The sequence below is a fragment of the Monosiga brevicollis genome, genomic scaffold (genome assembly GCF_000002865.3).
Source record: "Monosiga brevicollis MX1 MONBRscaffold_2 genomic scaffold, whole genome shotgun sequence".
In the NCBI taxonomy this organism is placed as follows: domain Eukaryota; class Choanoflagellata; order Craspedida; family Salpingoecidae; genus Monosiga; species Monosiga brevicollis.
This window is the reverse complement of record NW_001865039.1, coordinates 1,524,436-1,551,095: the sequence shown is the minus strand read 5'-3', so window position 1 is coordinate 1,551,095 and position 26,660 is coordinate 1,524,436. Positions and strand designations below refer to the sequence as shown.

The 26,660-nt window shown below is 54.8% G+C and overlaps 9 protein-coding genes across 9 annotated transcripts; 5 read left to right on the top strand and 4 right to left on the bottom strand.

Moving 5' to 3' along the window:
- Positions 1 to 60: 60 nt before the first annotated feature.
- MONBRDRAFT_22170 (uncharacterized protein) lies at positions 61 to 3,732 on the top strand (the record flags this gene model as incomplete). Its single annotated transcript, XM_001742629.1, has 3 exons — positions 61 to 237; positions 317 to 1,400; positions 1,436 to 3,732. 3 exons carry the CDS (start codon positions 61 to 63, stop codon positions 3,730 to 3,732), a joined length of 3,558 nt encoding a protein of 1,185 aa, XP_001742681.1.
- A 518-nt stretch (positions 3,733 to 4,250) lies between these two features.
- Positions 4,251 to 8,079, bottom strand: MONBRDRAFT_21041 (uncharacterized protein; the record flags this gene model as incomplete). Its single annotated transcript, XM_001742181.1, has 12 exons — positions 4,251 to 4,363; positions 4,439 to 4,517; positions 4,609 to 4,687; positions 4,843 to 4,938; positions 5,065 to 6,362; positions 6,516 to 6,581; positions 6,727 to 6,884; positions 6,990 to 7,097; positions 7,234 to 7,376; positions 7,466 to 7,605; positions 7,723 to 7,803; positions 7,957 to 8,079. 12 exons carry the CDS (start codon positions 8,077 to 8,079, stop codon positions 4,251 to 4,253), a joined length of 2,484 nt encoding a protein of 827 aa, XP_001742233.1.
- A 2,689-nt stretch (positions 8,080 to 10,768) lies between these two features.
- Positions 10,769 to 11,425, top strand: MONBRDRAFT_2929 (uncharacterized protein; the record flags this gene model as incomplete). Its single annotated transcript, XM_001742628.1, has 2 exons — positions 10,769 to 11,110; positions 11,234 to 11,425. Coding segments are annotated over 2 exons (534 nt in total), but the record flags the coding sequence as incomplete, so codon positions are not given.
- A 686-nt stretch (positions 11,426 to 12,111) lies between these two features.
- On the bottom strand, positions 12,112 to 14,214 carry MONBRDRAFT_17135 (uncharacterized protein). The gene is made up of 6 exons (XM_001742180.1): positions 14,202 to 14,214; positions 13,811 to 13,901; positions 13,671 to 13,711; positions 13,515 to 13,586; positions 12,666 to 13,408; positions 12,112 to 12,520 (listed from the first exon to the last, which is right to left on the bottom strand). The coding sequence occupies exons 2-6, from the start codon at positions 13,821 to 13,823 to the stop codon at positions 12,466 to 12,468; spliced, it is 924 nt and encodes a 307-aa protein (XP_001742232.1). The 5' UTR covers positions 13,824 to 13,901; positions 14,202 to 14,214; the 3' UTR covers positions 12,112 to 12,465.
- Positions 14,215 to 14,867: 653 nt separating this feature from the next.
- MONBRDRAFT_5048 (uncharacterized protein) lies at positions 14,868 to 15,773 on the top strand (the record flags this gene model as incomplete). The annotated part of the gene is made up of 4 exons (XM_001742627.1): positions 14,868 to 15,091; positions 15,191 to 15,398; positions 15,505 to 15,577; positions 15,655 to 15,773. The coding sequence occupies 4 exons, from the start codon at positions 14,868 to 14,870 to the stop codon at positions 15,771 to 15,773; spliced, it is 624 nt and encodes a 207-aa protein (XP_001742679.1).
- A 965-nt stretch (positions 15,774 to 16,738) lies between these two features.
- On the bottom strand, positions 16,739 to 17,928 carry MONBRDRAFT_2548 (uncharacterized protein; the record flags this gene model as incomplete). Its single annotated transcript, XM_001742179.1, has 4 exons — positions 16,739 to 17,002; positions 17,277 to 17,438; positions 17,552 to 17,685; positions 17,766 to 17,928. Coding segments are annotated over 4 exons (723 nt in total), but the record flags the coding sequence as incomplete, so codon positions are not given.
- A 1,311-nt stretch (positions 17,929 to 19,239) lies between these two features.
- MONBRDRAFT_5046 (uncharacterized protein) lies at positions 19,240 to 20,815 on the top strand (the record flags this gene model as incomplete). The annotated part of the gene is made up of 5 exons (XM_001742626.1): positions 19,240 to 19,420; positions 19,758 to 19,973; positions 20,079 to 20,237; positions 20,408 to 20,568; positions 20,663 to 20,815. 5 exons carry the CDS (start codon positions 19,240 to 19,242, stop codon positions 20,813 to 20,815), a joined length of 870 nt encoding a protein of 289 aa, XP_001742678.1.
- A 657-nt stretch (positions 20,816 to 21,472) lies between these two features.
- On the top strand, positions 21,473 to 22,463 carry MONBRDRAFT_13723 (uncharacterized protein; the record flags this gene model as incomplete). Its single annotated transcript, XM_001742625.1, has 3 exons — positions 21,473 to 21,587; positions 21,728 to 21,795; positions 22,326 to 22,463. 3 exons carry the CDS (start codon positions 21,473 to 21,475, stop codon positions 22,461 to 22,463), a joined length of 321 nt encoding a protein of 106 aa, XP_001742677.1.
- Positions 22,464 to 22,729: 266 nt separating this feature from the next.
- MONBRDRAFT_22161 (uncharacterized protein) lies at positions 22,730 to 25,258 on the bottom strand (the record flags this gene model as incomplete). The annotated part of the gene is made up of 11 exons (XM_001742178.1): positions 22,730 to 22,855; positions 23,076 to 23,171; positions 23,277 to 23,615; positions 23,693 to 23,788; positions 23,894 to 24,011; positions 24,125 to 24,257; positions 24,418 to 24,478; positions 24,631 to 24,696; positions 24,781 to 24,868; positions 24,951 to 25,069; positions 25,190 to 25,258. 11 exons carry the CDS (start codon positions 25,256 to 25,258, stop codon positions 22,730 to 22,732), a joined length of 1,311 nt encoding a protein of 436 aa, XP_001742230.1.
- Between the last annotated feature and the right edge of the window lie 1,402 nt (positions 25,259 to 26,660).

Sequence of the window (26,660 nt, the reverse complement as noted above, 5' to 3'; positions counted from 1 at the left end):
ATCTACCCTCTAGATCCGCCTTCCTACACGGATGACGGTTCACCTGAAACTGTGGCTGGCATGGCTCTGGCTACCTGTCAGCCTGGCAGCCACCAAACCGTCTTGCCGACCGAGCCGCCGACTGCGATCGAACTACCACCCAGCCCCATCGTCACAATCCTCACCTCCGGCGGCAAGATCCTGTTCTATCACTGCATCAATACTGAACATGTCATGGATGCAGAGGGCGCTACCAAGGTATGCGTAACATGAGCAAGCTGGGCTGGGCTGAGGCAGGCATCACTCACAACTCGGGCTTGAACCTGGACTTGTGTAGGCGGATGCGCGCTTTGCGCTGACGGACAGCGGGTATAGCTTCATGACTGTTGCACAGTGTCTGCACTTGCCTCAAGAGCGTGGTGTTCCTCTGGGGCGCAAGAAGAAAGGGGCCGCACAGGCCAAGTCGGCGACGGCTGGCTCCACTGCCGCGCTGGAAGCCAAGGCAACTACTCCCGCATCCAGCCTTTCTTTGGGCTCTACCGCCCCATCAGGAGCTGCAGCTGGTGGCGTTGGTGCTGATGCTTCACCGACGACAATGACGGCCAAGCCTGGTAGCTTTGGTTCCCCAACTTCTTCTACCTTTGGAGCGACGGCGGCCAAGCCCCCTAATTTTGGTGCCCCGATCCCTTCTACATTTGGGGCTTCACCCTCATCAACAACGACGGCGACGGCCAAGCCCAATGAGACTGGGGCCACAGCTTGTGCACCCTTCGGATCGCCCATGTCATCACCTGCAGCAGTCACCACAGCGTCAACCACCAAGACCAATGAGGCTGGAACTTTGGATTTCCATGGCTTCGGATCCTTCGTATCATCACCAGCAGCAGCCACCACAACGTCAACCACCAAGACCAATGAGGCTGGAACCTTTAGTTCCCGTGGCTTTGGAACCTTCGTATCTCCACCAGCATCAGCCACCACAATGTCAACCACTGAGACCAATGAGACTGGGGCCACAGCTAGTTCACCCTTTGTATCCCCCGTATCATCAGCAGCAACCACGGCCACGACGACGGCCAAGCCCACTGGATCTGGAACAATAGCTTGTGCATCCTTCGGATCCCCCGTGTCTTCACCAGCAGCAACCACCACAACGTCAATCACCAAGACCAATGAGACTGGAACCCTTAGTTTCGGTGGCTTCGAATCCCCGGTCTCATCATCAGCAGCAGCCACCACAACGTCGACAGCAAAGCTCAATGACGCTGAAACTTTGGGTTTCCGTGGCTTCGGATCCCCTGTATTGTCATCAGCAGCAGCCTCATCAACGGCCACGACGACGGCCAAGCCCAATGAGACTGGGGCCACAGCTAGTTCACCCTTTCGTATCGCCCCGTATCATCAGCAGCAACCACGGCCACGTCGACCGCCAAGCCCACTGGATCTGGAACAATAGCTTGTGCATCCTTCGGATCCCCCGTGTCTTCACCAGCAGCAACCACCACAACGTCAATCACCAAGACCAATGAGACTGGAACCCTTAGTTTCCGTGGCTTCGAATCCCCGGTCTCATCATCAGCAGCAGCCACCACAACGTCGACAGCAAAGCTCAATGACGCTGAAACTTTGGGTTTCCGTGGCTTCGGATCCCCTGTATTATCATCAGCAGCAGCCTCATCAACGGCCACGACGACGGCCAAGCCCAATGAGACTGGGGCCACAGCTAGTTCACCTTTCGGATCGCCCGTGTCATCATCAGCAGCAGCCACCACAACGTCGACCACCAAGCCCACTGGATCTGGAACAATAGCTTGTGCACCCTTCGGATCCCCCGTATCATCATCATCAGCAGCCACCACAACGTCAACAGCAAAGCCCAATGGGTCTGGAACCTTTAGTTTCGGTGGCTTCGGATCCTTCGTATCATCATCAGCAGCAACCACCACAACGTCGACAGCAAAGCTCAATGACGCTGAAACTTTGGGTTTCCGTGGCTTCGGATCCCCTGTATTATCATCAGCAGCAGCCTCATCAACGGCCACGACGACGGCCAAGCCCAATGAGACTGGGGCCACAGCTAGTTCACCTTTCGGATCGCCCGTGTCATCATCAGCAGCAGCCACCACAACGTCGACCACCAAGCCCACTGGATCTGGAACAATAGCTTGTGCATCCTTCGGATCCCCCGTGTCTTCACCAGCAGCAACCACCACAACGTCAATCACCAAGACCAATGAGACTGGAACCCTTAGTTTCCGTGGCTTCGAATCCCCGGTCTCATCATCAGCAGCAGCCACCACAACGTCGACAGCAAAGCTCAATGACGCTGAAACTTTGGGTTTCCGTGGCTTCGGATCCCCTGTATTATCATCAGCAGCAGCCTCATCAACGGCCACGACGACGGCCAAGCCCAATGAGACTGGGGCCACAGCTAGTTCACCTTTCGGATCGCCCGTGTCATCATCAGCAGCAGCCACCACAACGTCGACCACCAAGCCCAATGAGACTGGGGCCACAGCTTGTGCACCCTTCGGATCCCCCGTATCATCATCATCAGCAGCCACCACAACGTCAACAGCAAAGCCCAATGGGTCTGGAACCTTTAGTTTCGGTGGCTTCGGATCCTTCGTATCATCATCAGCAGCAACCACCACAACGTCGACAGCAAAGCTCAATGACGCTGAAACTTTGGGTTTCCGTGGCTTCGGATCCCCTGTATTGTCATCAGCAGCAGCCTCATCAACGGCCACGACGACGGCCAAGCCCAATGAGACTGGGGCCACAGCTAGTTCACCTTTCGGATCGCCCGTGTCATCATCAGCAGCAGCCACCACAACGTCGACCACCAAGCCCACTGGATCTGGAACAATAGCTTGTGCACCCTTCGGATCCCCCGTTTCATCATCATCAGCAGCCACCACAACGTCAACAGCAAAGCCCAATGGGTCTGGAACCTTTAGTTTCGGTGGCTTCGGATCCTTCGTATCATCATCAGCAGCAGCCACCACAACGTCGACCACCAAGCTCAATGACACGGCAACTCTAGTGAGGTCTACCACGCGTGAAGCGACAGCCACTACACCCACGGCGGCTCAGGCATGTGGGTCTGACCCCAAGCCGGTTGCGGCTGCGACATCAGCGCTTTCATTTGGCATTGAGTCTCCTGCTCGCACTACCAAACCCAGGATGCCTGCCCAACATGGATTTGGAACCAAACCTGCCCCTGGCTCTAGCAAAAATACTTCAGCAAGCAGCACATTTCCTGCACAAAAGCATTCTTTTGGTTCACCAAAGCGTACCTTGTTGCCATCGACTCCAGTCAATTCTGCTTCTTCAATTAGCGCAATAAAAAACACTACCACCACTGCTCCTTTAGAGCCCGTAAGCGCCACTAATCCGGAATCGTCACTTTCTTTTACTTCCCCAACCAGTACCGATGCTGCGCCGAAGGCGTTTGCTGCTTCTAAGAGCAGATCGTTTGCTTCGTCGCACACGCTACAACCCGGCTCGTCGGGCCCCACAACAGCGACCAGTACGGTCACCGACTCAAACTCAGCCCCAGCCACTACAACCACCACCACAACGACCGTTGAGACTTTTGAGTCGGATACAACCATCACAACGAAAACTACGACCACTACTATTACCACTATGACTGTCTCCAAGAAACCCGCTAGGACGGCAAGCTCATCAAACACGGATTGTTTGGATGTCGCTTCGAGTTCCCCGCCTCTGCGATTTGCTTGCCACTGACTCCAACAGCCACAACATAAAACCAAACACCCCACACCCCCGACCAACGGTCAATCAGCATCCCCACCTTGAGTGTGCTTGCAGACTCGTTGCTTGACATACATCACATCTCTGTATCTCTGTATCTCTGTATCTCTGTATCTCTGTATCTCTGTATCTCTGTATCTCTGTATCTCTGTATCTCTGTATCTCTGTATCTCTGTATCTCTGTATCTCCATGTCTGTGTCCGGTGTATGTCTGCCAATCACCCAATTTTGTGTCCTCGCATCGTGCGATGGTGGCTGTGAAGCTGGGACCTGAAACTGAGATGAGGAAATCGAGGATGAATAGAAGTCATGACCGTAGGGACGATGACTGGAATCAAGCAGGAAATGGCACGACAATGAGAACAAGGAGAGAGAAAGTGAAGAAACAAAAGAAACGACAGAAGAGAGCGTGCGCATGTGCATAAACTCTCGCTCACACGCGCACAAAGAGTGCCAACAAAGTATGACACTATCGCATTTTAGACGAGCTTTCAAGCTGAGACGTCCGAAGCACCGGCCTCATCTTCATCACGAATGGGCACAGGCTTTGCGTTCCAAATTTCGTCTGCGTACTGCTTGATGGTGCGATCACTGGAAAAGAATCCTGCACAAAAGACGAAAGAAGAAGCATGAGCTCAACTCAACTCAACTCTCAGCAAATCCGAAACAAGTCACCCACCGCCGTTGGCAACATTGATGATGCAGCGTCGGGCCCAGTTCTTTTGATCAAGGTAGTCTTCTGAGACCTGTTCTTGCACCTATGGCGAGGCGAGTTGCACTTGACAGTTGAGCACACGATGCCCGGCTTGAACAAAAACCACATTTTGATCCGAACAGGTAGAAACACACTTTAATGTAGTCGGCATAATCGGCCAGCACGCAAAAGCGGTCGCCGTGCACCGTGATGGTGTCGATGAGATTGTGGAAGCTAGCAATGGTCGAAAGAGCAACAAAGGGTTCGGCCCAATGCCTGTGAGTCATTCACCCGCGGTTTTTTTTTTTTTTTTTTTTCAACGAAGGACACCAGGTAACAGCAGCAAAACCCTGCCACACAAACAAGGAGTGCGATGGTCTCTGCCGCACCGGTCTTTGCAATCAGGAGAGAAGTAGCCATCACGGATCATGTCGATGACTTTCTTGAGTTCGGGGTTCTCCTCGTAGAAAGAAACGGGGTCGTATCTGAAGCAGCCATGTAAGGTGATGCCATGACGTTGATGTGAGCAGGAGAGCTTTGTAAATAAACAACGAGCGGCCCGGAGACAAGTGTGAGCGCGGCGGCACAAAATCGCTCGAGCATACACTTACCCCTTGGCCTTGAGTTCATCAACTTCATCCACCTTCATGCCAAAGATGTAAATGTTGTCCTCACCAACGCGCTCGGCGATCTCAACGTTGGCGCCATCAAGCGTCCCAATAGTCAGGGCGCCGTTAATCTGGAACTTCATGTTGCCGGTACCTGAGGCTTCAGTGCCGGCCAAAGAGACCTGCTGGCTGAGATCGCAGGCAGGAATGATCTTTTCAGCCAGCGAGACTCGGTAGTTGACAAGGAAAATGACCTTGAGGCGGCCACAGATGTCGGGATCAGTGTTGACGACGTCGGCAACCGAGGTGATCAGCTTGATAATCATCTTTGCCATGTAATAGCCGGGAGCAGCCTTGCCGCCAATGATCACGGTGCGAGGCGTGAATTGGCCACGCGGATTGGCCTTGATGCGGTTGTAGAGCGTGATGACGTGAAACAGGTTCATCAGTTGTCGCTTGTACTCATGAATGCGTTTCACATGAATGTCGTACATCGAGTTGGGGTTGACCTCGATGCCGTAGTCCTTGCGCAGCATCTTGGCAACCTTGCGTTTGTTGCTCATCTTGGCTTGCATGAAGCGTTGGACAAAGACATCGTCGTCCAGGAACTGAGTGAGCTTGGTGAGCTGATCGAGGTCAGTGATCCACCCCTCACCAATGTACTCGGTAATGAGGTTCGCAAGGGGCATGTTGCACTGGAGCAACCAGCGACGAGGCGTAATGCCGTTAGTCTTGTTTTGAAACTTTTGGGGCCACATCTCGTAAAAGTCACGGAAGGTGCTCTCCTTGAGGATGTTGGAGTGGATCTCTGCCACGCCGTTGACGGTATGGCTGCCCACAATGCTGAGGTGGGCCATGTTGACCGACTTTTCGCCAAGCTCTTCAACGAGCGACATACGCGAGCACCGGTCAAGATCACCCGGAAACAGGGTCGTGACGTGGTCCAAGTGACGGCGGTTGATCTCGTAGATGATCATCAAATGGCGGGGGAGAACGCGCTCAAGCAGAGTCACGGGCCAGCGCTCCAGAGCCTCAGGCAAGATGGTGTGATTTGTGTAGGAAAAGGTTGAGGTGCAGATTTCCCATGCCTGGTCCCACTCGAGGCCCTCTTGGTCCACAAGAATGCGCATCAGTTCGGGAATGGCCAGCGAGGGATGTGTATCGTTGAGCTGAACAGCCACCTTCATGGGTAGCAGATCAAAGTTGGTGCGCTCCAGAGACTCGCGATCCTTCATGCCGGTGCGGAAGTGCTTGTAGCGACGAATGATGTCTTGAAGAGTTGCAGAAACCAGAAAGTATTCCTAGCGTAGGATCAAGGCAAGACACACAGTAGTGTTGAGCAGGATTGGCTGAGAAAAGGAATGACTGCGCTTGCGTGGCTCAAGGTAAGAAAAGCACGTGCCGGACAGCAAGACTGAGTGCGCATGTGCGAGGCCATGGCGCGGCGAGCGAACCTGCTTGAGGCGGAGCTCCTTGCCTTCAAAAAAGTTGTCGTTGGGGTACAGACACATGCTGATGCGCTACAGAACCAAGGGTCAATGAAGACACGGGGTGCGGCGCGGTGGGTGAGAGCGTAACGTGGGTCCGTCAACTCAGAAAGGTTGTGCAGCTGGACGAGACTGCTCCCACACGGGCGGACAAGGAAAATAGAAACACCCAAGGTACCTCGGCCAGGTTGCGATCCAGGACAGCCTTGATGTAATTGCCGTGGTTGAAGTAGCTAAGGTCAAAGCTGTTGGGGGAACGCGCACTCCAGAGACGCATGGTGTTGACGGTGTTGTTGCGGTAGCCCGGAACGGGTGTGTCGTATGGTACAGCGAGGACTGGAAGCAAAGGTCAGCAGGGGAAGCGCGAAATGAGGATGAGAATTTGATCAAGAGTATTGAATGCGCACAGTAGTACGGGAATGTGTGCTCGGGAGAACAAACCGATCTGTCCATCTTCCCAGTTGAAGCTGCCATCATCAAGCCACTTGACATCGCCATAGAATTGTACAGGGAGGATGTACTCGGGACGGGGAACTTCCCAAGGGTTACCTAACGCATGCATTGGACATTGAGGATGGCGATGATGACGATGATGGGTGGTCCAACAAGATTGCGGCAGCTCTTGACGTGTGCCAGAGCAGCGGGATATGACAAGGAAAAAAAAAGGGGGGCGGAGAAAAGTTACCAAATTTGAGCCAGTCATCGGGCAGCTCCTCCTGGAAACCGTCGCGAATGGCTTGCTCAAAGATGCCGTACTCGTAGCGCAAGCCATAGCCGTAGCCAGGCAGCGCCAGCGTCGCCATCGAGTCAAGGAAGCAGGCGGCCAGGCTGTGAAGCAGTGAGGGAGAAGCAAGGTGAGCTCTCAGGTGAAGGTGGCATGACCCGGGGGTGTTGGAGGCAGGCATGCCCGCACACACCGGCCGAGACCACCGTTGCCGAGGCCAGCATCGACTTCGACGTCCTCGAGCTCCTCCATGCGCAGGCCCATGTTGTAGAGGGAGCGAGCACAAAGGCCATGAATGCCCAGGTTGATCATCATGTTGGTGAGGCTGCGACCCTGAGAAGACAAGATTCCGTATTGACAAATGTGGACAGGCCGTGGGGAATGAGGTAACGTGCGCGCATTCTACCGGTGATGGTCGGTGTCAAGACCAAACTGAATATGCAGACTCACGACGTAAAACTCAAGGCTGAGGTAGTAGATACGCTTGGGGTCCTTGGCGTAGTACTCGCGGTGGGTTTTGTGCCATGACGACTAGAGAGGACGCAGTGCGGCGCATCGGACATGTGGGGGCGAAGCTTGTGAGGGCTGAATCTGGGAAAGGCGTGGGACAGGCTGCATCGAGTCGATCGGGCGGCGGGGTTGCATACAGACGGGAAGAAAACTGGATTCAAAGCAAGGGCGTACCATGACATGGTCACGAACGGTGTAGCTAAGGGAGAGATAGTAGTCCCGCTCGGTAGCCACACTGACGTCCTTGGCGAGGGTGCAGTGCAGATGGCGATTGAAGAGGTCGCGGATGGCACTCATGTTGTCCTCGGTGAGCTCTTCCACACCAAGGACATATTCAAAGCTGATGGACTGTTCACGCTTGCGACGGTTGATGGTTTCCTCGTCCTGGCTGTAAGAGCGAGGGCGGCCGGTCGCCAGCCGGGCGGGCGGCGGCGTCTTTGAGCGGGCAGCCATGCTAACGGGCGCGGGTGGCATGGTCACGATGGGCAAATAAACGTCGGAATCAGTCGCGACAGAGCAATATAGGGCCAAACGACTAGATCCACTGTGATGTCAAGAACGAGGCCCAAACATGTGTGCAAGCAAAAACCCCGCGCACTGTCCGTCGCCTGTACACTTGGTGATGCATGAAATGGGTTACCGACGCCAGGATGTGTGCGGGCGTGGTGTGGTGAGGTGAGGGGCGCAAGGCACAAAGCCAATACCGACCCCACACAGGAGAGGACATAGGGTGTGTGTGTAGGGGTGTATGTGTATGTGTGTGTGTGTGTGTGTGTGTGTGTGTGTGTGTGTGTGTGTGTGTGTGTGTGTGTGTGTGTGTGTGTGTGTGTGTGTGTGTGTGTGTGTGTAGCCGCTGTCCGGGGCCTTGCTCGCGTCCAGTGGTTTGGGTCAAGTTGGCAAAAGGGGTCTCACAGTGCAACTTTTGTTACCTGAGCTGAGTTGATCCAGAGGCTAACGAAGCCGGTGGTAAATGAAACGGAGAGAGGGAGGTCGAGAGATATGCTAGACAAATGCTATCAAGGCCGGTTCACGCCGCCACCGCCACCAGCACCAGCAGCTTTGACCACAAAACTGCTACGACTGCTGCTGCTGCTGTTGTTGCTGTTGCTGTGACAGTCCCGCGAGGTGCAAAATATGAGAGAGAGAGAGAGAGAGTGTGTGTGTGTGTGTGTGTGTGTGTGTGTAAGAGACAGCCAAAACAAAAGACTTTTTTCTTTTGTTTGTGTGCACAAAATTCACACACACACGACGTGATCACACGCAACACTACGAATTGAGGAAGTGTGTGTGCGTCTGTCCGGCAGGGGGGCTTATGGGGCAGGGGGGTTAGATTGAATGTATACACATGGTGTCGCCAGGCTGGCTAGCTTGGTCTTATTGGCTGGCTGGGCTAGATCCCTGGGGTCTCGATGCTTGAGAACCAAGCGTGGTCATGGAATTCTGCTCCTTTCTGCCATAAAAACGCCCGACCATGATCTAGAAGTGATCGACCCCAGCAACGCCTCAACTTGAGCCCAGGGTGTTCTAAGCAGCCAACAGTCGTGCACACAACATCTGTGGCCCCGCCTCACACCCATGGCCTCGCTCTCCTCGTCGCGCGCCTCGGCGCTGTCCTGCTCACTCGTCGGGTCATCATCTCATGACCCAACTCTTACGAAATCGACCCACTAACACGTTATAGAATCAGCCCAACGGATCAAACACCAAAGCGCTCTATGAGCCACTGGCAGCAAGTCGTGTAGATGCCGCCACATCGCGTCTGCGGTCCACAGCCAGCCTTGGCCCCCCAGCAACCCCCATCACGCGCGCTGCCGTTACAGTCTTGACGTGAACCGCCTCCACACCCATCATCTCAAAATCAAGCGTCATCACCTTGCATCAACCACACCCATTGATCAACATGCCGGAAAAGCTCAGATTGTGCGAGCCGCGTGACAAACGCAACCACAACACACACACACACACACACACACACACACACACACACACAAAATTTGGCAGCAAACGAAACCAGTCAGCGATTTAATGAGCTCCAGAGAACGAAATCAGTCATGAATCATATTTCGGGGCGCCCGGGAAAAAAATGGCGCTGGCGCGTCAGTGTTCCCCGACTCAACCCTCGCGGTTGCTGCCGTCGAGTGGGGGCGCGATGGCGCTGGGCGCACGGATGACCATGGCGAGGATGGCCCACAGTCGATACGTCCGGGTTCCCTTTTGCGCTGCCACTGCAGCGGCTGTCCCGCCCAGTGATCCGTCAGCTGCTGCAGCAGGAATGGAGCGGACAAGATCCGTGACTTTTGTATGCGCGCCACAGCCGCTTATCGCGGCTCCGCGTAGCATTCTCCTGGACACCGTCGCAAGGTGCTCCAGCATCTACTCGGCAACTCGAGCGTCAAGCTTGGACCACAAGCCAAGCAGCACAACAACGGGTCATTGTTCGGAAGCGCGATTGACTTTTCATGCTCAGCAGACGCTTGACGCTTGGCAGAACACGGAGTATTCGTAGGACTGGTGCCCCTCCCTGATTTGCAGGCAGGTCGCCAACTTTAAAGTCCGAGTGTGAACAACGGCCGCCCCTCAGTCTCCCAGCCTTGCTTTTTTTTTTCTTTATTAAAGTCGCTGTTACTGTCGCGTTGCCCGACCCGACCACTGCCTTGGTGCAGAACGCCGTCGTTCGCTTGGTCGTTCGCTTGGCAGGCGAGTGGAGCGCATTTTGTTCTGCTTCTGGGTGTCAATGAACAAGTCGACCGCCATGGAGGGCGGCGGCTTCTTCCGACGCATCTCGCGCCACCGCTCCGCCAACAAGACACCCTCAGCTTACGACGATATCAAAGACCTCGGCGCTCATGCCCAGCCCGTTCCAGATGCACCCAACCGATCCCGTAGTCCTATGCCTCTTCCCACAGATTCAGATGCCTTGGTGACGCGTGCCTCTCGAGGAGACAGTGTGCTCTCTTCTTCTCAGCTTAGCTCGGACCCCGTGCCCAGGAACAGCGAGGAAGAAGACAGCATCAAAATTGTTGTGCTAGGTCAACAAGGAGTCGGCAAATCCGCCATTGTGGCTTCATACTTTTTTGATACCTTCTTCTTTGAGCCCGAGCACTACGAAACCATCGAAGATACCTATCGCCTGGTGCGCGTCCATGATCAGCGACCCGTTCGTCTCCACATTGTGGAGGTAGGAGGCAGCGAGGAGTTGGGTCCCTGCCGCCGCCGTCACATTCAAGACGCCGATGCCTTTGTGCTCGTCTACTCGTCCGTTAATCGCACCTCGTACGAGCGCCTCCATGAAATCATCGATGAAATCCGTACGATACAGGATCGACAGGTGTGTTGAAATGCGCCTCCCTTCCGCCGCGCCACCATCGAGCACAGTGACCCTCTTTTCAGCCCACCCTCGCGCCCATTGGACAGGCCCAAACTCACATGCCATACTCCTCTTGATCCACAGTGCTTTCCCGCAGTGCTGGTTGCCAACAAAATGGATCTCCGGCGCCAGGCCAATGTTGCCAAGGAGGAAGGCCAGTCTCTGGGCCAGCTACTGCAGGCGACTTGCCTGCAAACTTCGGGCAAGGTGCCGTCAGACGGGCGAGCCGTCTTTGAAGCACTGCTCCATCGCCTCTTTAGCTTTGATACTCAAGACTTTCAGGGGGCTTTGCTCAAGACGCAGTCGGGCCGCTCCCTCCGTCGCAAGACCCTTCGTCCCATGTGGTTTTCCATCACCGGCCAACAATTAACATGGCGCAAGAAGATTAAAACCAAGAAGACACAAGGCCTTTTGGATCTCGCCACCGCACAGACATTGGAGGATGTGGACGAACGCACGTTCCGCCTCGAAACGGCCACCGGCGATGCCATCATGATACAGGTTTTCAAGGATGACGTCAAGAAACGCATCATGGGTCAGCTGCGCACCATCATCAAGCATGCAGGCGCCACCTGAGCCTCCTACTTTGCGCATCAACTTGCCCGTTCTTGAAGTGATGCTCAGCGAGTCCAGAAAACACCCGCACATGGGCATCTAGCACAAAACGCGCTCGCCTTGTCCTACCCATACGCACGCACGTCGGTCATCCTCGAGGAGGCCGCGGCGTATCCGATGTTTTGAGTTGCGCCTTTTGTTCTTTTTTGTGTTGTGACTCGCTTTTCCCCGTCTTGGTTTATGCGCGGTCCCTGTGTGAGCATGCCCCTGTTTAACCTATTTCGTTGCTTGTCAAGTGGTCTGTTGCTCGCTCCACGCACCACTCTCCAAAATCTGCACGCATTGTATTGTACGCCCTGTGACTCTATCATTCAAAGAACCTCGCAATCACATGGCGAGATTGAAATGGAAGAGTAACCATAAATTGATATAGAAAGGTTGACCCATTGTTGAATACAAGCACGTCCACAAATGAGGGCATCGCGTGTACAGACAACACAACACGCAACATTAAAAGTCACCTTGATCACATCAGCGAGACGAAAACAAAATCAGATGAAAACAAAACACGCAAAGGCGAAGACCCTAACAAGGACGAGCGCACACCATCCTTATTGGGCCATCCTTCAATGAGGCTGGCCTTGGCCACCAAGCCGGACGTGTCAAGGAACGAGTGCAAAGTGTGATTTATTGGCGCCGGCGCCACGTTTACGAGTTTCAAGCCTTGGGGCAGGGCTGGGCTGGTGCTTCGAGTGGTGCTCTTAGAGCTCGGGCACCGAATGGTCCATGTACTTTTTGATGAGCGACGAGCCAACCCTAAAAGACACGGCCATCAAACAAGGAGAAGACCCACAGTGAGCTGTTCGTGTCGGACCACCAAGTTTATAACCCGAGGCAAGACCAACAACAGGGGGCGGGGGCGGGAGACAATGTCAAAACAATCAAAGGCAGGGTAACACACTTTTGAATGAGGTGCTTGTAGACAAATGTGGGGAGGATCGTGACGGTCACGGAACGGGGCGACGCCGCAAAGATCTTTTGAATCTCCTCATCCTTGACGCCCACAACGTTTTGGCCATTGACCTCGACAAGCATGTGATGGATGAGGAGGCCATTGCGCGCGGCAGAGGAGTCTTTGACAATGTTGTTAATCTCGCCGCGCTTGTAAGTAAAGCCGACGTGGTTGGTGCTGTCCTTGACGGTGGTAACGGTGCGGCACCAGGGGCGGTCGCGGAGAATGAGGGTGATGCAGGCAGGGTTGGCCTTGTCGAGCTTCTTGTGCACCTGCTTTTCGGTCCAGCCGGCAACGTTCTCGCCGTCAATGCTGAGGATCTGATCGCCAAAGCGAATGCCGCCGAGCGAGGCAGCGCTGTCCCGCCAGACAAAGCTGACAAAGACGCCCTTGTCGATGGACTTGGCAGCCAGACCAAGCTTGCCACTGCCATCCTTGGCCAGCACAACCTTGCGCACGCCTTGCTTGATTTCCGCTCGCTGCATGCCCAAATCATTCTTTGGGGTGATCGAGGCGATGGCCTGTTGACCGGGCAGCGTAGAGACAGGTGCAGGAGCCATGCAGGCCACGGCCAGTTCCTGGGGTAGTTGAGCGGCCATGGCCTGGGACGAAACGTCCAGACCCATAAAGTCATCAGTCAAAAATTCCTCAAGTCCGAGACCAGAGTAGAGGGAGCTAGAATCGCTCTTGACCTGATGGCGCGCAGCAGGAACATGAGGACGAGTCAACTGAGATACTTGTCATTGGACAATATCATGCGTCCGGCAGAATGGCTTCAAGCTTCAAGGCGCAACCTACGCCATAGGCCTGCTCTTGCGCCGCGGCGCTGGCAGAGATGCTGGCCACCGCCTGCGCGGCATTGTTCTGGGCCTATCTCGGGCAACACGGGCCGTGAGGTGACCATGGAGAGCAAAGGGTGACGCGACATCAATCCTGCAGAAAGCAGAGGCTTACGCGCGCAAGATGGTCGACCTCGAGATCCTCAAGCGAAGGATCTGTTGACATTGATGTGATGCAGAAATGAGGGTCGTGATGAAACAAGGCATCGCAGCACGACCGCAGCCGATCAACAGCAAAGGCAGCGCGCCACTTACAAAAACCGCTCATGATGCCTGTGTGGTTGCTGGTATTACACAAATATGCACACACGGCGTTTCAATAAAAATAACGGTGTGATCGAGCAAACTGCATCCGAGACGACCACCAGCAGCCAGACAGTGTGTGTACGGTGAGGCAACCCGAAACCAAACAACAAACGCAGTCCGACCAAATGCCATCAATCACAAGGAGCGTCCACACAGTCCAACGAGCAGCAGCTCGCCCAAACAAGCCTCAAACACCCTTTCAACAAGGGACCAAAGGCACTGCCCCGAACCCCACGTCCCTTCTTCTCACGTTCCACAGCGCATCATTGACGCTGCCCTTTCAAGATTGAGAGCATTGAGAGAGAGAGAGAGAGAGGAGAGAGAGCGAGAGAGAGCGTACCTTTTGCTTGAAGGAATAAAATGCAATCGCACACACCACCCACACACACACACACACACACACACGTATCTCTTGCAAAGGGGGATGCGTGTGCATCTCACAAACAAAAGGAAGGGCACACGCAGCCGAGGGATGACAGGTGGTAGCAATGGGTGATGTCAGCAGTGCATGTAACTGCGGCGGTGGCCATCCCGTGAAATTTTATATCGTTGTAATCGCAAAAATTAGTCTGAGATGATTTCGCTTTTGACATAGTAACTGCTGACATTGTTACCCAATTCCCCGAGCTTCTTCAACAATTTAACAAACTTTTGTTGAGCTCGAAGGGGAAGGATCAACTTTTGGCAGCCAGGGCCGACGGACGGTGCGGCACGCCTCTTCTTTCTGGATCTCCTGCTGCTCTGCCTGATCGGATTGAAACCGGAGGAAGAAGCACCTGGCTAAATTTCCACCTGGACTGGGTCCCGCCAGCTGTGTTTTTTGTCTTTTCAAACGACCCAGACGGGCCAGCTTGGCAGGCAGCGACCAAGTTTTCCCCGCGGCGCAGCGCCCTGATCCATGTGGCTAGCAACAACGATGCTGCTGCTTGAATCATGGCGGCGCGCCGCACAGCGCTTGACATCGATGCGCGTATGGGCCCAGGTCCACACCCTCGCCGCCGCCCCCATGGCATCCACCACCCCAGATATGATTGCCCGTGCTTTTGACCCCGAAGGGCTCGACCACATTGAGGAGCAGCTCGCCCAGCTGCGTCGTGTTGACCTCACCGCCAAGTTTGACCGCAACCATGCTGCCGTTCTTGTTGCTCTTTGCCATGACCATAACCGGGACCCTGCAGTCCTCTTCACGCTTCGCAGTTCCGAGCTTCGCAGCCACCGAGGCGAAGTCAGGTACTGCTTTCTTTGTCTCGTAAACATGCCATGCTCACCACTGCCACTGCCGCCGCCGTGGTACTTCTCACCACCAATCACACACCTTGCCCCTGCCAGCTTTCCAGGCGGTCACGTGGACCCTGAGGATCACGACGACGTGGCAGCAGCCATTCGGGAATGTCAAGAAGAAATCTTCCTCACCCCGCAACGCATCCTTGGCCGCTGGCACGACGTGACAAACAAGAATGCCACCGCCGCCGTCACACCCTGTGTCGCCTACCTGGGCCACGTCGACGCACGCAACCAAGCCTTCAATGAAAGCGAGGTGCGGCTGTTCACCATCCCCCCTGGCGCTTCAGTACACTGCTGAAGCTGCGACCACACCACTGCTCCTGCATTCGAGCTCACCACAACCCGTCACGGACAACCAGGTTGCAGAGGTGTTTACAGTGCCGCTTGCCACCCTTATGGACCCGCGCTTCCGTTCCACCTGGTCGACCTCGCGTAAGCTTAAGACACACAAGCAATCCGCCCCGCCTCGACTCACACCCACGCCCTGACATTATCTCTTGACCTCTTAGGCTTCCCCGGCGTCAAGATGCCCCAGTTTGACGGCGCGCCCCACCGCATCTGGGGCCTGACAGCCTACATTTTAAGTGGTGTACTCAACTCAGCCATCTTCCCTACCACCCAGCACTAGTCGCATCGCAAGCAATTTATTTTTGAAAGACGCCAGACTGGGACGCCAATATCGCCCCCTTCTTTTTTTTTTCTTTTCCTTTGCCTTCCGACCCTCATAATAGCAGTTGGAACGTGGACTTTGGGCCGCTCGTTGACCATCACTCACGACTTGCTTCCTGGACCATCAATTGACCGACCAACAATCAGCCAGATACGGCGTTGGACGTGCACATGAACGGGCCGGGTCTCATCTCGAGATTCAAGGTGCCCTCAGTTCCTTTGTGATCAAGACTTGAGTTTTTTCCGTGCATTCCTTGTTTATATAACAACTTATACTTCTCACTTCCGCCAACGGTCATACCACATGGAATACACCGGCTCTCGTCCGATCGCCGCAGTTAAGCCATGTTGGGCCATGCTAGTACTATCGTGGGTGACCAGATGGGAATACATGGTGCTGTTGGCCCACTCTTTTTTTTTCCATTTTTAAGAGCACAGAAGCTAGAATGGGCTGCAGTCGATTGAAAGAGTCATCCAGAGCTCAGCACCAAGGATCCCAGCGAGGTGGGTCTTGACCCTGTGGGGCCCCTTCACCGCAGCTACCATCAATGCCGTTCTCTTCGTACGGCAGCACTGATTGCTGCTCCCAGTACTCGAGGCGATCAAACATGTGCTCCAGAACTTTGGGCATGACCTTGGCCAAGTTCGTCATTTCCCTCTGTGGGCAAGTGATTGTCGGTGAAGCCCATCTCACGAATGAAACGGGAGGAGCAGTAATGAGGAGCAGCAACATACCCAGTCGGCCGTAATATTGTACAGCTGGGCCGAGGCCTTGTCCTTGGTGCCCCGCCAGTAGCAATCAACAATCAGCTTCATGTCCCCGACGATGATGGCCGCCTGAGGACCGTCCACAATTGAATCTGATTTGTCAGCGCCACACGCTGCAATCTCGATGGGTAACTCTGTGTGAGGACTGGTGCGGCCCCCCGCCTGCAGCGCATCCCAGATATCCAAACCATCCAGCGGCAAGTTGGCCGATGTATCTGCTCCTGCCAACCGGGCTAACGTTGGCAACCAATCCACTGAGTGAAACAAGCCGTGGTGAACGCTGCCCGGGTTGGTCAGTTGTCGACTCCAAACAAACGCAGCAGAGCGCACGCCGCCCTCAAACACCCAGTGCTTCCAGCCTGCGGACAGGGGTAGGCAAAGCAAGCAGGCGAGTCCATCAAGTCTGTCAACCCACCCTCCCTAGCACTTGTCAACGAGGTGTGTCGACATGACCCTAGCAAGAGACGCACCACTCAGTGGATAATTGGAGCCCCCGCCTGGGCCGTGGGTTCCGTTGGGTGGAGTGGGCGGATTGGCACCGTATAGGCCCATCACATCCACCAACTCACGGTGGTCGCCATCACTCAGGGCATCTGTATACGGTGCCCCCTTGTGGGAGTAACAGCCATTGTGAGTGAGTCTCTCAGTCTCAGCGGGGCAGCTGACCAAGAAGCAAGGACCACGCGTGGCGTACATTGTCGGAAAGAAAGACAATCACCGTGTTGTCCAGCTGACCCGTGGCGTTGAGCGTGTCGTACAGGCGGCCAACTTGATCGTCCAAGGCTGCTACCATGGCGTTGCGGACCTGCACGCTGCCTGTCAGGTTTGGAAACCGGTCGAGGTATTTCTGCGGGGCCTGCGCTTGCGCCGTTGAAACACAAATTGTCAACCATGTGCTCTGGTGGAAATAGTGACATGCAAAGCAAGACGAACGGGCGCATGGACAACTCGCGAGGCTCTTGACGGTACCTGGAGAGGTGCATGAACCGATTGAAATGCCATGTACAAGAACCATGGTTGCGCCTCTGCGTCATCTAGCGTGTTGGGGCCTTGGCTGATCCATTGAGCCGCTGCCTCGCCGAGCAGCCCCGCGCTGTAGATACCTAAGGTACAGGTCTGATGAATGGACGATGACGGGCGCGGTTGAACCAGCGGATGGTGTCATGGCTTGGCAAGATCCAACCAGACTCGTTGGTCACAAGCTGCCTGTTGCGGTGCCAGTCCAAGCCTCCATTGCGAGTGTGGTTGTAGTAATCTTCCCCGCCCAAATAGTACCCATACTGATCGTCAAAACCTCGCGAGGTGGGCAGGGCCCATTCCTTGAAGAGCCCCAGATGCCACTTGCCAAACTGTGGGTATGAAGGCGATCATCAGGGCAAGCACAATGAGGGGATGCCTGCTGTACTGCTTCGGGACGCTGGAGAATGGCATCGAACCGCAGCAGTGCGATAATTGGCCGCTTTGAGGTTTTGCGACAAGAGTGTCTCATTCTGAGGGACGGCCCATGCATCCTGGGGCCAGATGACCTAGATGGTGGCAGCGCACAAGTCAGCGTAGGGATTACACCGCCGAGCGCAAGCGCGCAGACGCATTCAACGGCAATGGTCTCCATGAGCCTGTGGGACACGCACAGTGTTTTGCAAACCATAGCGCAGAACGTGACGGCCCGTCAAGATGGTGGCACGCGTTGGTGAGCTGCACAGGGCAGCGGCAACCCAAAGGTGAGTGAACGAGGCGCCAATGCGCCTGACAACACGGGGCTTGGTAGCAAAGCCACACGACGAACCAAAAGGGTTGCACATGGTGGTTGTTGAGTCGTATGCCTTCTTTAGCAAGACGATTCATGTTTGGGGTGAGGCCAAGGCTGTAATCGGGCTCATGCCAGCCAACATCATTCCAGCCCAAGCTGTGCGCAAGCCAAAGGTGATCACGGTGAGGTTTGCGCAACTGTGCGGGAAAGGGCATTAGGTTGTAGTCAGGACTCCAACATCACGATAAACACAGGCATGGAGCAGCCACATCACGAGTAGAAACGCACTCATCTGCCACAATAAGCAGGATCTGCGAGTGCACAGCCCGAGAGACGTTTCGATCAGGCGCGCACCATCCATGGGACAATGAGGCGTCGAGCCGCACGCCATACACCTGTTGGGCGATAAATGGAAGCAAGCCAACATGGACATACATTGGGTTGCGCAGTGGCAGCAGCCCAGGCCACCATGGTAGCCACCAGCATCCATATCGCGTTCATCTTACACCCTGTCGCCGCCATTCTCAACCCACAAACTGCTTTTAACAGCAAGAAAAAAAAGCCACATAATCTAACATTTGCCTCTCCATTATAAACTTGCTTGCCGAATAGACAGAGACAGAGACACACACAGATGAAAGAAAGAGACGAAACTACCACAGAAAGCCAGAGAGAGCTAGAGGACCAGAGAGAATGCTGTGTTGTTTTTGAAGTTTCTTGTTGTTGTTGGTTGTTACGTTTTTTTTCAGTGGCTGCCTGCTGGTGACGTTGGGCTTTGTGGCTCGCACTTGCCTGCGTTTGCCCCGCTGTTTGCTTCTTTGCTGTTTGTGTTGCTCGTTGAGGACCCGGGTACGGGAATATGTATCAGCAGCAAGGCCAACAACCGCCGCAGCCTGGTGCGACCAGCATGATGGCAACCAGGGCCTCCACGGTCATCTTAAAAGTTCGCCTGGGCAACGACATTCGCAAGATTCCCATTCACAACGCTGATTTGACGTACGACGACCTCGTCTTGATGCTCCAACGCGTCTTTGGCCCCACTGGTCGCCTCCCGAAGGATGACTTTACCATCAAATATGAGGATGAAGGTGCGAGGCCCCGCTCCCCCGCTCCCGCTCCGATATCGACAGAGCTCCAAAGTCTTTCTGGCCATCGCAACCAAGTGGCGAGGCGCCTCACCGCTGTCTTCGCCCACTTTTGGTACGACCCACGCACACAGATGGTGACTTGATCACGATGGTGGACAACCAGGACCTGCACTTGGCCACCATGTCCTCGGCCACCGTCCGGCTCACCATTTGTGGTGAGGTGCTCGTCCTTTGCGTTTGCTGCCCCGGCCTTGCCATGGCTATTGCTGCCATATTGAAATTCAGATATCACCTCGCTTGCGCCTTCTCATGCACCGCACCGCCCTTCTTCTCACAGCGGATGCGGCTGTCTCGAGCATCGACTCGGCAAGCATCGACAACATCCACCGGCAGCTGCAAAATGTTTGCGTGTCAGTCAACGACCTTGTGCGGCGCCTTGATCAGGTGGCCGGCAGTGTGACTGGCGGCCACAGTGGCAGTGGTACCGCGGGCAGCACCTCGGGTACCCGCAAACCCTCGGCATCAACCGACGCCTCTAATCAGGCTACCAGCAGTACGTGACTGGCCCACTGTGACTGTGCTTCTGGATCGCCAGCAGTTAGCAAGGGAAACTGCAGACCAACCGTTTCTCACTCCCTCTCGTTCCGTCCACACACAGTGGTGAATGCACTGGCGCGCTCGGCGTCCCAGGCAAGCACCCGGGCCACCACCCCCAAGACCACAAACCCTGCCGTCAGCGTCTTTGATCCCATTGGCTCCCCCACCCCTACCTCACCCGCCAATCCCAGCCAGGGTCCAGGCAAGAGCACTGCCCCAGGTTGGTTATTAGAGTCTTTTTTTGGGGGGGCTGTCCGGCTCCCTTGACAAGCTTGCCTTGTCATTAAAGGCCTCGTTGGCTCGTATCCGGGCGAATGTTGCTCGGCTCGTTGCTTTGCGCCTCTTTTCTTTCTGGTTGACCCATCTGCCCCTTGCACCCTTGGCATGCAGCGTCCGCGGCAGCGAGCATGCCGCCCTCCTCCATGGCCCACGCGAGCACGCCCTCCTCCATGCCATCCTCCTCCATGCCGCCCTCCTCCATGCCACCCTCCTCCATGCCGCCCTCCTCCATGCCGCCCTCTTCCATGGGCTATGCTCCCGGTCCCTATCAGGTCAGCAGGTTTGATGCTTTTTTTTTTTTTTTTTGCCAAGCCATGCCACTTACTTGACTTTTGGTTCACTCCTCCTTTGTCTCTGTTATGATAGAGCTCCTACCAGGCCTACAGTGCCCAGCCAGGCATGCCGCCGCCGCAACAACCACAACAACCACAACAGCAGTCCCAGCAACAAGGCTATGGCAGCTACTCTGCATACCCCACCAGCAGCGCCAATTACGGCTCCTATCACCCCCGCTCGTAGTGGTGGTCCTTTTGTTCTGCTGCTGACTGGAAATCTGTCTGACATTTTGTTCGTCCGTCCGTGTGTCCGGGAGCAAACAAAATTGCAATTTTCTGTTCTAAACAGCTGTTTTACCACGTTGAATAAGAAACAAGGTATTTTTGGGGTCTAAACGTATTCACTTTTCTGATCGTGTGCACTCGTTCACCGCCACCGTAAGTCTCTCTCGCTGTCGCGTGTCTCCTCCCCTGCCATGGCGCAGCGAGCCGGGGGGTTGGAGCCCGGTGGGTGGCGACGTGCCTGTGCAGCCGTGAACAGGCCTGCTTTGCTGGTGTGAGACGGGCTCATGGATCGGGTTCGAGGCCTGGCTCGGCTCAATAAAAACTCCCCACGTGCGTGAGGTGTGGCTGGTTTATCGCACAAAGCCAGACCCACCACACGCTCATGAGCGAGCCAGGTCTAACAAGGCCATGGTCCATGCTCGAGCCTTGCGCATGGCAAGGCCTGGGACCGTGCCTGGAACCGTGCACCCCGCTTCGGCTGTGACCTTGCTTGCCTGAACCCTGCAGCTCGGCTCGTGGTTTTCTGGTCGTTTCCTTCTCTGCCCCTGACCGTTGCTCAAGCCTTGGGTCTCATGCATGCTGATCCATCTCCACCTCTACCTGACCTGTCACACAGATGGTTAACGTGCCCAAGAACCGCAAGACCTTCTGCGCCAGCAAGAAGTGCCGCAAGCACACGCTGCACAAGATCACCCAGTACAAGGCTGGCAAGGCTTCCCTGTACGCCCAGGGTAGGTACTTTGCTCCACAGAATTTGGATGAATGCCAATTGTTTGCAGGCTGGATTGAAGCCGAGGTCTATCTGTTTCTTGTGCGGACGCTGATTGTTTGACTTGTATTTTTCCACCCCGGTCTGTGCCATGGCGTGTAGGTAAGCGTCGTTACGATCGCAAGCAGTCCGGTTTCGGTGGTCAGACCAAGCCCGTCTTCCACAAGAAGGTACAGCCATTGCCCCACCTGTGGTCTCGTCATTTTGTCTGTTGGCTCGTGGCATATGCCTTGCGTCGTAGTCTTGTGTTTCAGTACTAGCGGCTTTGTGCGTTGTGCAAACATGTGCGAGCAAGATGATGTGTTGTGGTTGGATGTTCCGAGTGTTCCGAACGTGTGTGTGTCAACGGGAAGAGGATGTAGTCCAGCCTTGTGTCGTTGTGTGACTGGTGATGATGGAATACCACACCATTTCCGAAGCTTTTTTGTGAGGAAATACTGGTTTTTTTGCACGTCAGTCTGAAGTCACGCTGCACACGCGGGTCTGGGTTGTGAGGCCTTTTGCGTTTGCTTTGGCCCTTTGGCTCCACAGACTTGCTTGGGGGCTCCCTTTATTTGTATATGTTTTCTTTTGTTTCTGTCATTGTCTCGCGCCCTGGTTCTGCCGTTTTGTTTCTTTGCCAACCAACGTGGCATCTTCAGTTTGGTAACTGGTGATGAATGCTCACATCCGATCAACCCCTTGTGTGCGAAAATAATAGGCCAAGACCACCAAGAAGGTCGTGCTGCGCATGGAGTGCATTGAGTGCAAGTACAAGTCGCAGAAGGCTCTCAAGCGCTGCAAGCACTTCGAGCTGGGTGGTGACAAGAAGCGCAAGGGTGCCATGATCAACTTCTAAGCAAGAAAAGCTCTCGTGATTTTGAGGTGTTTTCTTTCTTGCTTGTCAAGAGGTTAATCTTTTGCATGTGTTGCTGATTAAGACCTGCGCCGGTGTTCGCCTGTGCGCAGCACACGATGACCGGTGTTTGGCTCCCTCTGTCCGGGTTCCGTTGGTTGATGCTCGACATCGGGCACGACCTTCTGCTAAGCACATCACGCTGACGGAAATTGGATGGCACTTCAGATACACTCTTGCTTCAGCACCTTCTCCTTCTTTTTTTCTATTCATTCATTCATTATCATCTTCACCATAAAATTCGCAACAAACATCGGATATGGAATTGGGCCTTGCACGCGATGCAGAAGTACTCGATTGGAATTGGGGGCTGCGGTGGTCCGGGACGTGCGAGCCTGAAATGTGCACCGAAAATTAATCGGCTTGATTTCGAACAACAAATGGCGCACCCGCTTAGAGGAGGTGTGCTACGAGCGAGGATTGAGCGCTCGCAATTCGCTGCTCCACGTTAAGCGGCAAGATCTGAATCAAAGAGTGGATGGGCGAAAGCAATCGACCAGGGCTGTGAATGAAAGGATTGTCAGCGGTCGCCTTTCAGGATGGCAAATGACAGACCTGGGGCCTCAAGGCAAGGTAGAGCATCAGGTCCGAGCCTACATCGGCGGCCACCAAACGACTATCCCCCGTGCAACCCTCGAACCGCTGCAGGGCCTTTTGCAGAGCATGCACCACCCAAACGCACAGCCACATGACACCAAAAGTGAGTGTGTGCGAGGCCGCTCGGGATCACGGCCGTGTGCGACTGATGGTACGCACCGTCAACACAGGACCGTCATCCTGATTAGAAATGTGGGAAACATGCGAGAGGCGGCTGGAATTGGCACTGGTAACACCCTTGACCGATGTTGACGAGGATGCAGTCAATTGCCACTCCCAATCAAGGCGATTGGCATCCAAAGCAAAGAGGAGCAGCTCTTGTTGTATCGATGGGGAGGTCTCGGGTCGCACCACCGATAAGCACCGGTGGTAAGCGCGATCCCACACAAAGGCTGCCAAGATGTCGGGGTGGAGGCACGCAATGTCGCAGGGGTTGACGTGCAAGGTACATGCTGTTTCGAGCGCTTCAAAGGCTGGTTGCCACACTTGGGCCAAAACCTATAGATGCGCCAAACCACCATGCGTCTTCAGATCGGGTGTCAAAAGCGGCTAAATCGTTACGAGAAGGAGCCTACCTCATCTACAACATGCTGAAGGGAAGGCTCGGCGCCGCACAGTGCGCCAATGATCACGTTATCCATGACGTTAAAGGCCAGCAAGCGAAAAGGCCTCTGAAAGGACATGAAGATGTTTGAGCACGAGCAATGCGTCCAGCATTCACCTGGTACAAGGCTCGGTCTTGTCTGCGCCAGGATCAACCACGACAAGAGACGTACATCTGGGCTAGCATCGGGAAGGAAAAATATCTGTTCCAAGCGATCGTTGGGCAGTTCGTTCTTGTCACTGAAGAAGCACGCCAGCACCAGCTTATCCCGGGCTGACAATGACCAATACCTGCGTCAGCGATGCCGTGCCTGTGAGCCATGGAATAGGCATTCGCGCAATGCAATGCCACTCGAAGCAGCAAGAACATGAGCCATGAGTCACGCGAACAATCGGCCACATACTCGTCCGAAGCCACAACGACGCGCCCGTGTACGATCAAAAAGCAGCGGCTGGCTTGAAGCTCGTAGGCAAAGAGGTCCAGCGCGTTTTGTAAGGCAGGCACGTTTGGAGGAAACGCAACGTCCACTGCTCCCACTAAAGAAGCACGTTGATCATTTGGGTCAAGCAACAGCAAGCCGTCCAAGCGAGTCTGAATGAAACAAGGTTGACGAGGAGAGTGTGGATCGAGCACCACCACAGCGCTTGGTCATGAAACATTTCATGACCAGATTGGCATGGACATGTGGACACGCACAATAAAGACCCCCACGATCGAAGCGCAAGGCTAGCAGATGATCCAAAATGGGATAGGCCATCTAGATTGACGAGAGGAAATGACCAAACAATCGGACCAGACGGTATCAGGACTCTCGAATGCGCAAACGTGCAAGGTGCACACTCGAGCGTCGCGAGGAGAAGAAAGTGGCCAAGTCATCATCACGCGTTTGCTTGTGCACGAGCAACACACCTTGAGCTTGGGGAGAAGCTCGCCAGCTTTGGTGTTATCAAGGACGGGTTGACCGAGCAGAGCCAACTAAAAGGAAAGAACCCGGTCGTGAAGATCGATCCTGGGTCAACAGCAGATACATGCTGTCGGTCCCATCTCTAAAATACGTACCAGAAGACTATGCATCATATCGAGGAGAGCAAGCCATGGCTGATCCGAGCGCACGTCCAGATGCGGCAGGAGCAAGATCATCAGCATTCTATTGGCACATGGCCGTGGCGATATAAGACGAAAGCACAGGCTCAAACTGTGCTTCGAGCGGGGGCGCGACATCAACTCACTGGCCCTTGTGAGCCCACACCACTTTGGCAGTGACAGTATCGCAGCTGAGGAGAGTCGCTCCTTGACCCTCGACGTAGGTCAAAACGGCAGCAAACAGCTGCTGCAGCGGCGCGTCAAGCTAAGATTCGGCGGAAAGGATGGGATGAGGACAATGGCAAAACGATTGGGATGCGGACGGCGCTCGGGTATTTGAGCTGTCTTGCCAAACGGGCTGGAAAGGAGTATCTGCTTGACCAACCTCCCGCAAGGGGTGTCCCCGATTGAACAGGCGAACCCCGCCCTCCGAGTATGCAATCAAGTTGGCCATGATGTTGAAAGCCGTGCACACTGCCCCAACACCAGCTCTGTTGAGCCCGGTGCTTGATCGGCACGCCGGATGTAACAGTCACTCACAGACCCCCAGCGTCCAGATCCCCCATGGCGTATCCCCCATAAGCCAGTCACTCACGCACACACCCACACATACGCTTCCGTTCTTCCACGTGCGCGGCCGTACACCCCGTATACCCCTGGTACACCCCGTGTGTCTCGTTCCTCCGTTCTCTGCCCTCCGCTGCCCTCTCTCTCTCTCTCTCTCTCTCTTCTCCACAAAAAAAATCGAATCGTTCTCACTCTGTTCGCTTGCTGTACGTTCTGTCTAAATCGTCTGACAAACTGTGGAACAAATGGTATCGTCACTGTGTTCGTAATCTGGTTGCGGACAACCCTGACCACAGCCAACGGAATGGAGTTCTGTCTCTCCCCCGCCCTCTCCTCCTCTCCTGCTGTGGGTCTGAACACCTTGGTATCCTCCATTGGGCCTCCCATCAGGCGGCTGAAACAGTGTGATATTCGCGTCGGTTTTTTGAACCAAATCATCCACCATAACAACTGGTTCTGGGGCTTGGGGCTACGTGTCCGCTGCATGTCGGGGGATGCTATTGCGGCCCGCCAGCTGTTGTCGTTTCCACCATGCACGAGCTTTCAAAAAAGTGGTGTCTGCCCACCCTTGTACGCAAGTGGCCTGCACCGGGACGCATTCTGTTCGTGGGACATTTGATGCGCTTTCAAGCCACCGCTGGTTGACTGCAATGTTCCCGGTTGAGCTTCAGGCCTCGCCCAACGCTGAACCTCCATTCTGTGCTGCGTTGAGCGCTTTGAAAGGACTTGTTTGATGCCCATCCTCAGCACAGCCTGTACGCCTTAGTGCACTGCCATCAACAACGCAGCGGCTCTGGTTTAGGCCTGACGCACCGGCTCTGTTTTCCAAAAAAAAAAAAACGACAACCAAGATTATTTCGGGCGCAGGCTCTGGTGTGACGTCTCGCCACCTCAACAAACGTGGCCCAGACTTTGCTCTTCCATCGCCATGACGGGCTTGACCTGCGACAACTGCGAGGAAGCCCCTGCTGCCCGTACCTGCACGGTCTGCCAGCTAAATTATTGCCAGGTCGGGGGCGCTCAAACCAGCAATGCTGGTCGACTCACCAGAGCAACACACGCTGAGAGGAGATGCGTCGCTTTTTCTTGTACGCCCCTGATCCTCATGCAACGCGCTTATCGCATGGCTTACAGATTTGTGCTGACGTCTTGCACAAAAATTCGCGCATGAGATCCCACAACATCACCAGCCTTGGTTGGTGCACTTGGCCCGCTGCCGTGCTTGACCGCTGGCCCAATTCCACGGTTGAGCGCAATCGTTGTGCTTATGTCTCGCTCCTTGTTAACAC

Bases quoted from the DNA above. Each gene is read 5' to 3' on its own strand.
- MONBRDRAFT_17135 (XM_001742180.1), bottom strand. The intron at 13,587-13,670 runs GTAAGCCTCTGC...TGCCCGAGATAG, and splicing joins AGGTCGACCATCTTGCGCGC to GCCCAGAACAATGCCGCGCA. The intron at 12,521-12,665 runs GTGTGTTACCCT...CGTGTCTTTTAG, and splicing joins TACAAGCACCTCATTCAAAA to GGTTGGCTCGTCGCTCATCA.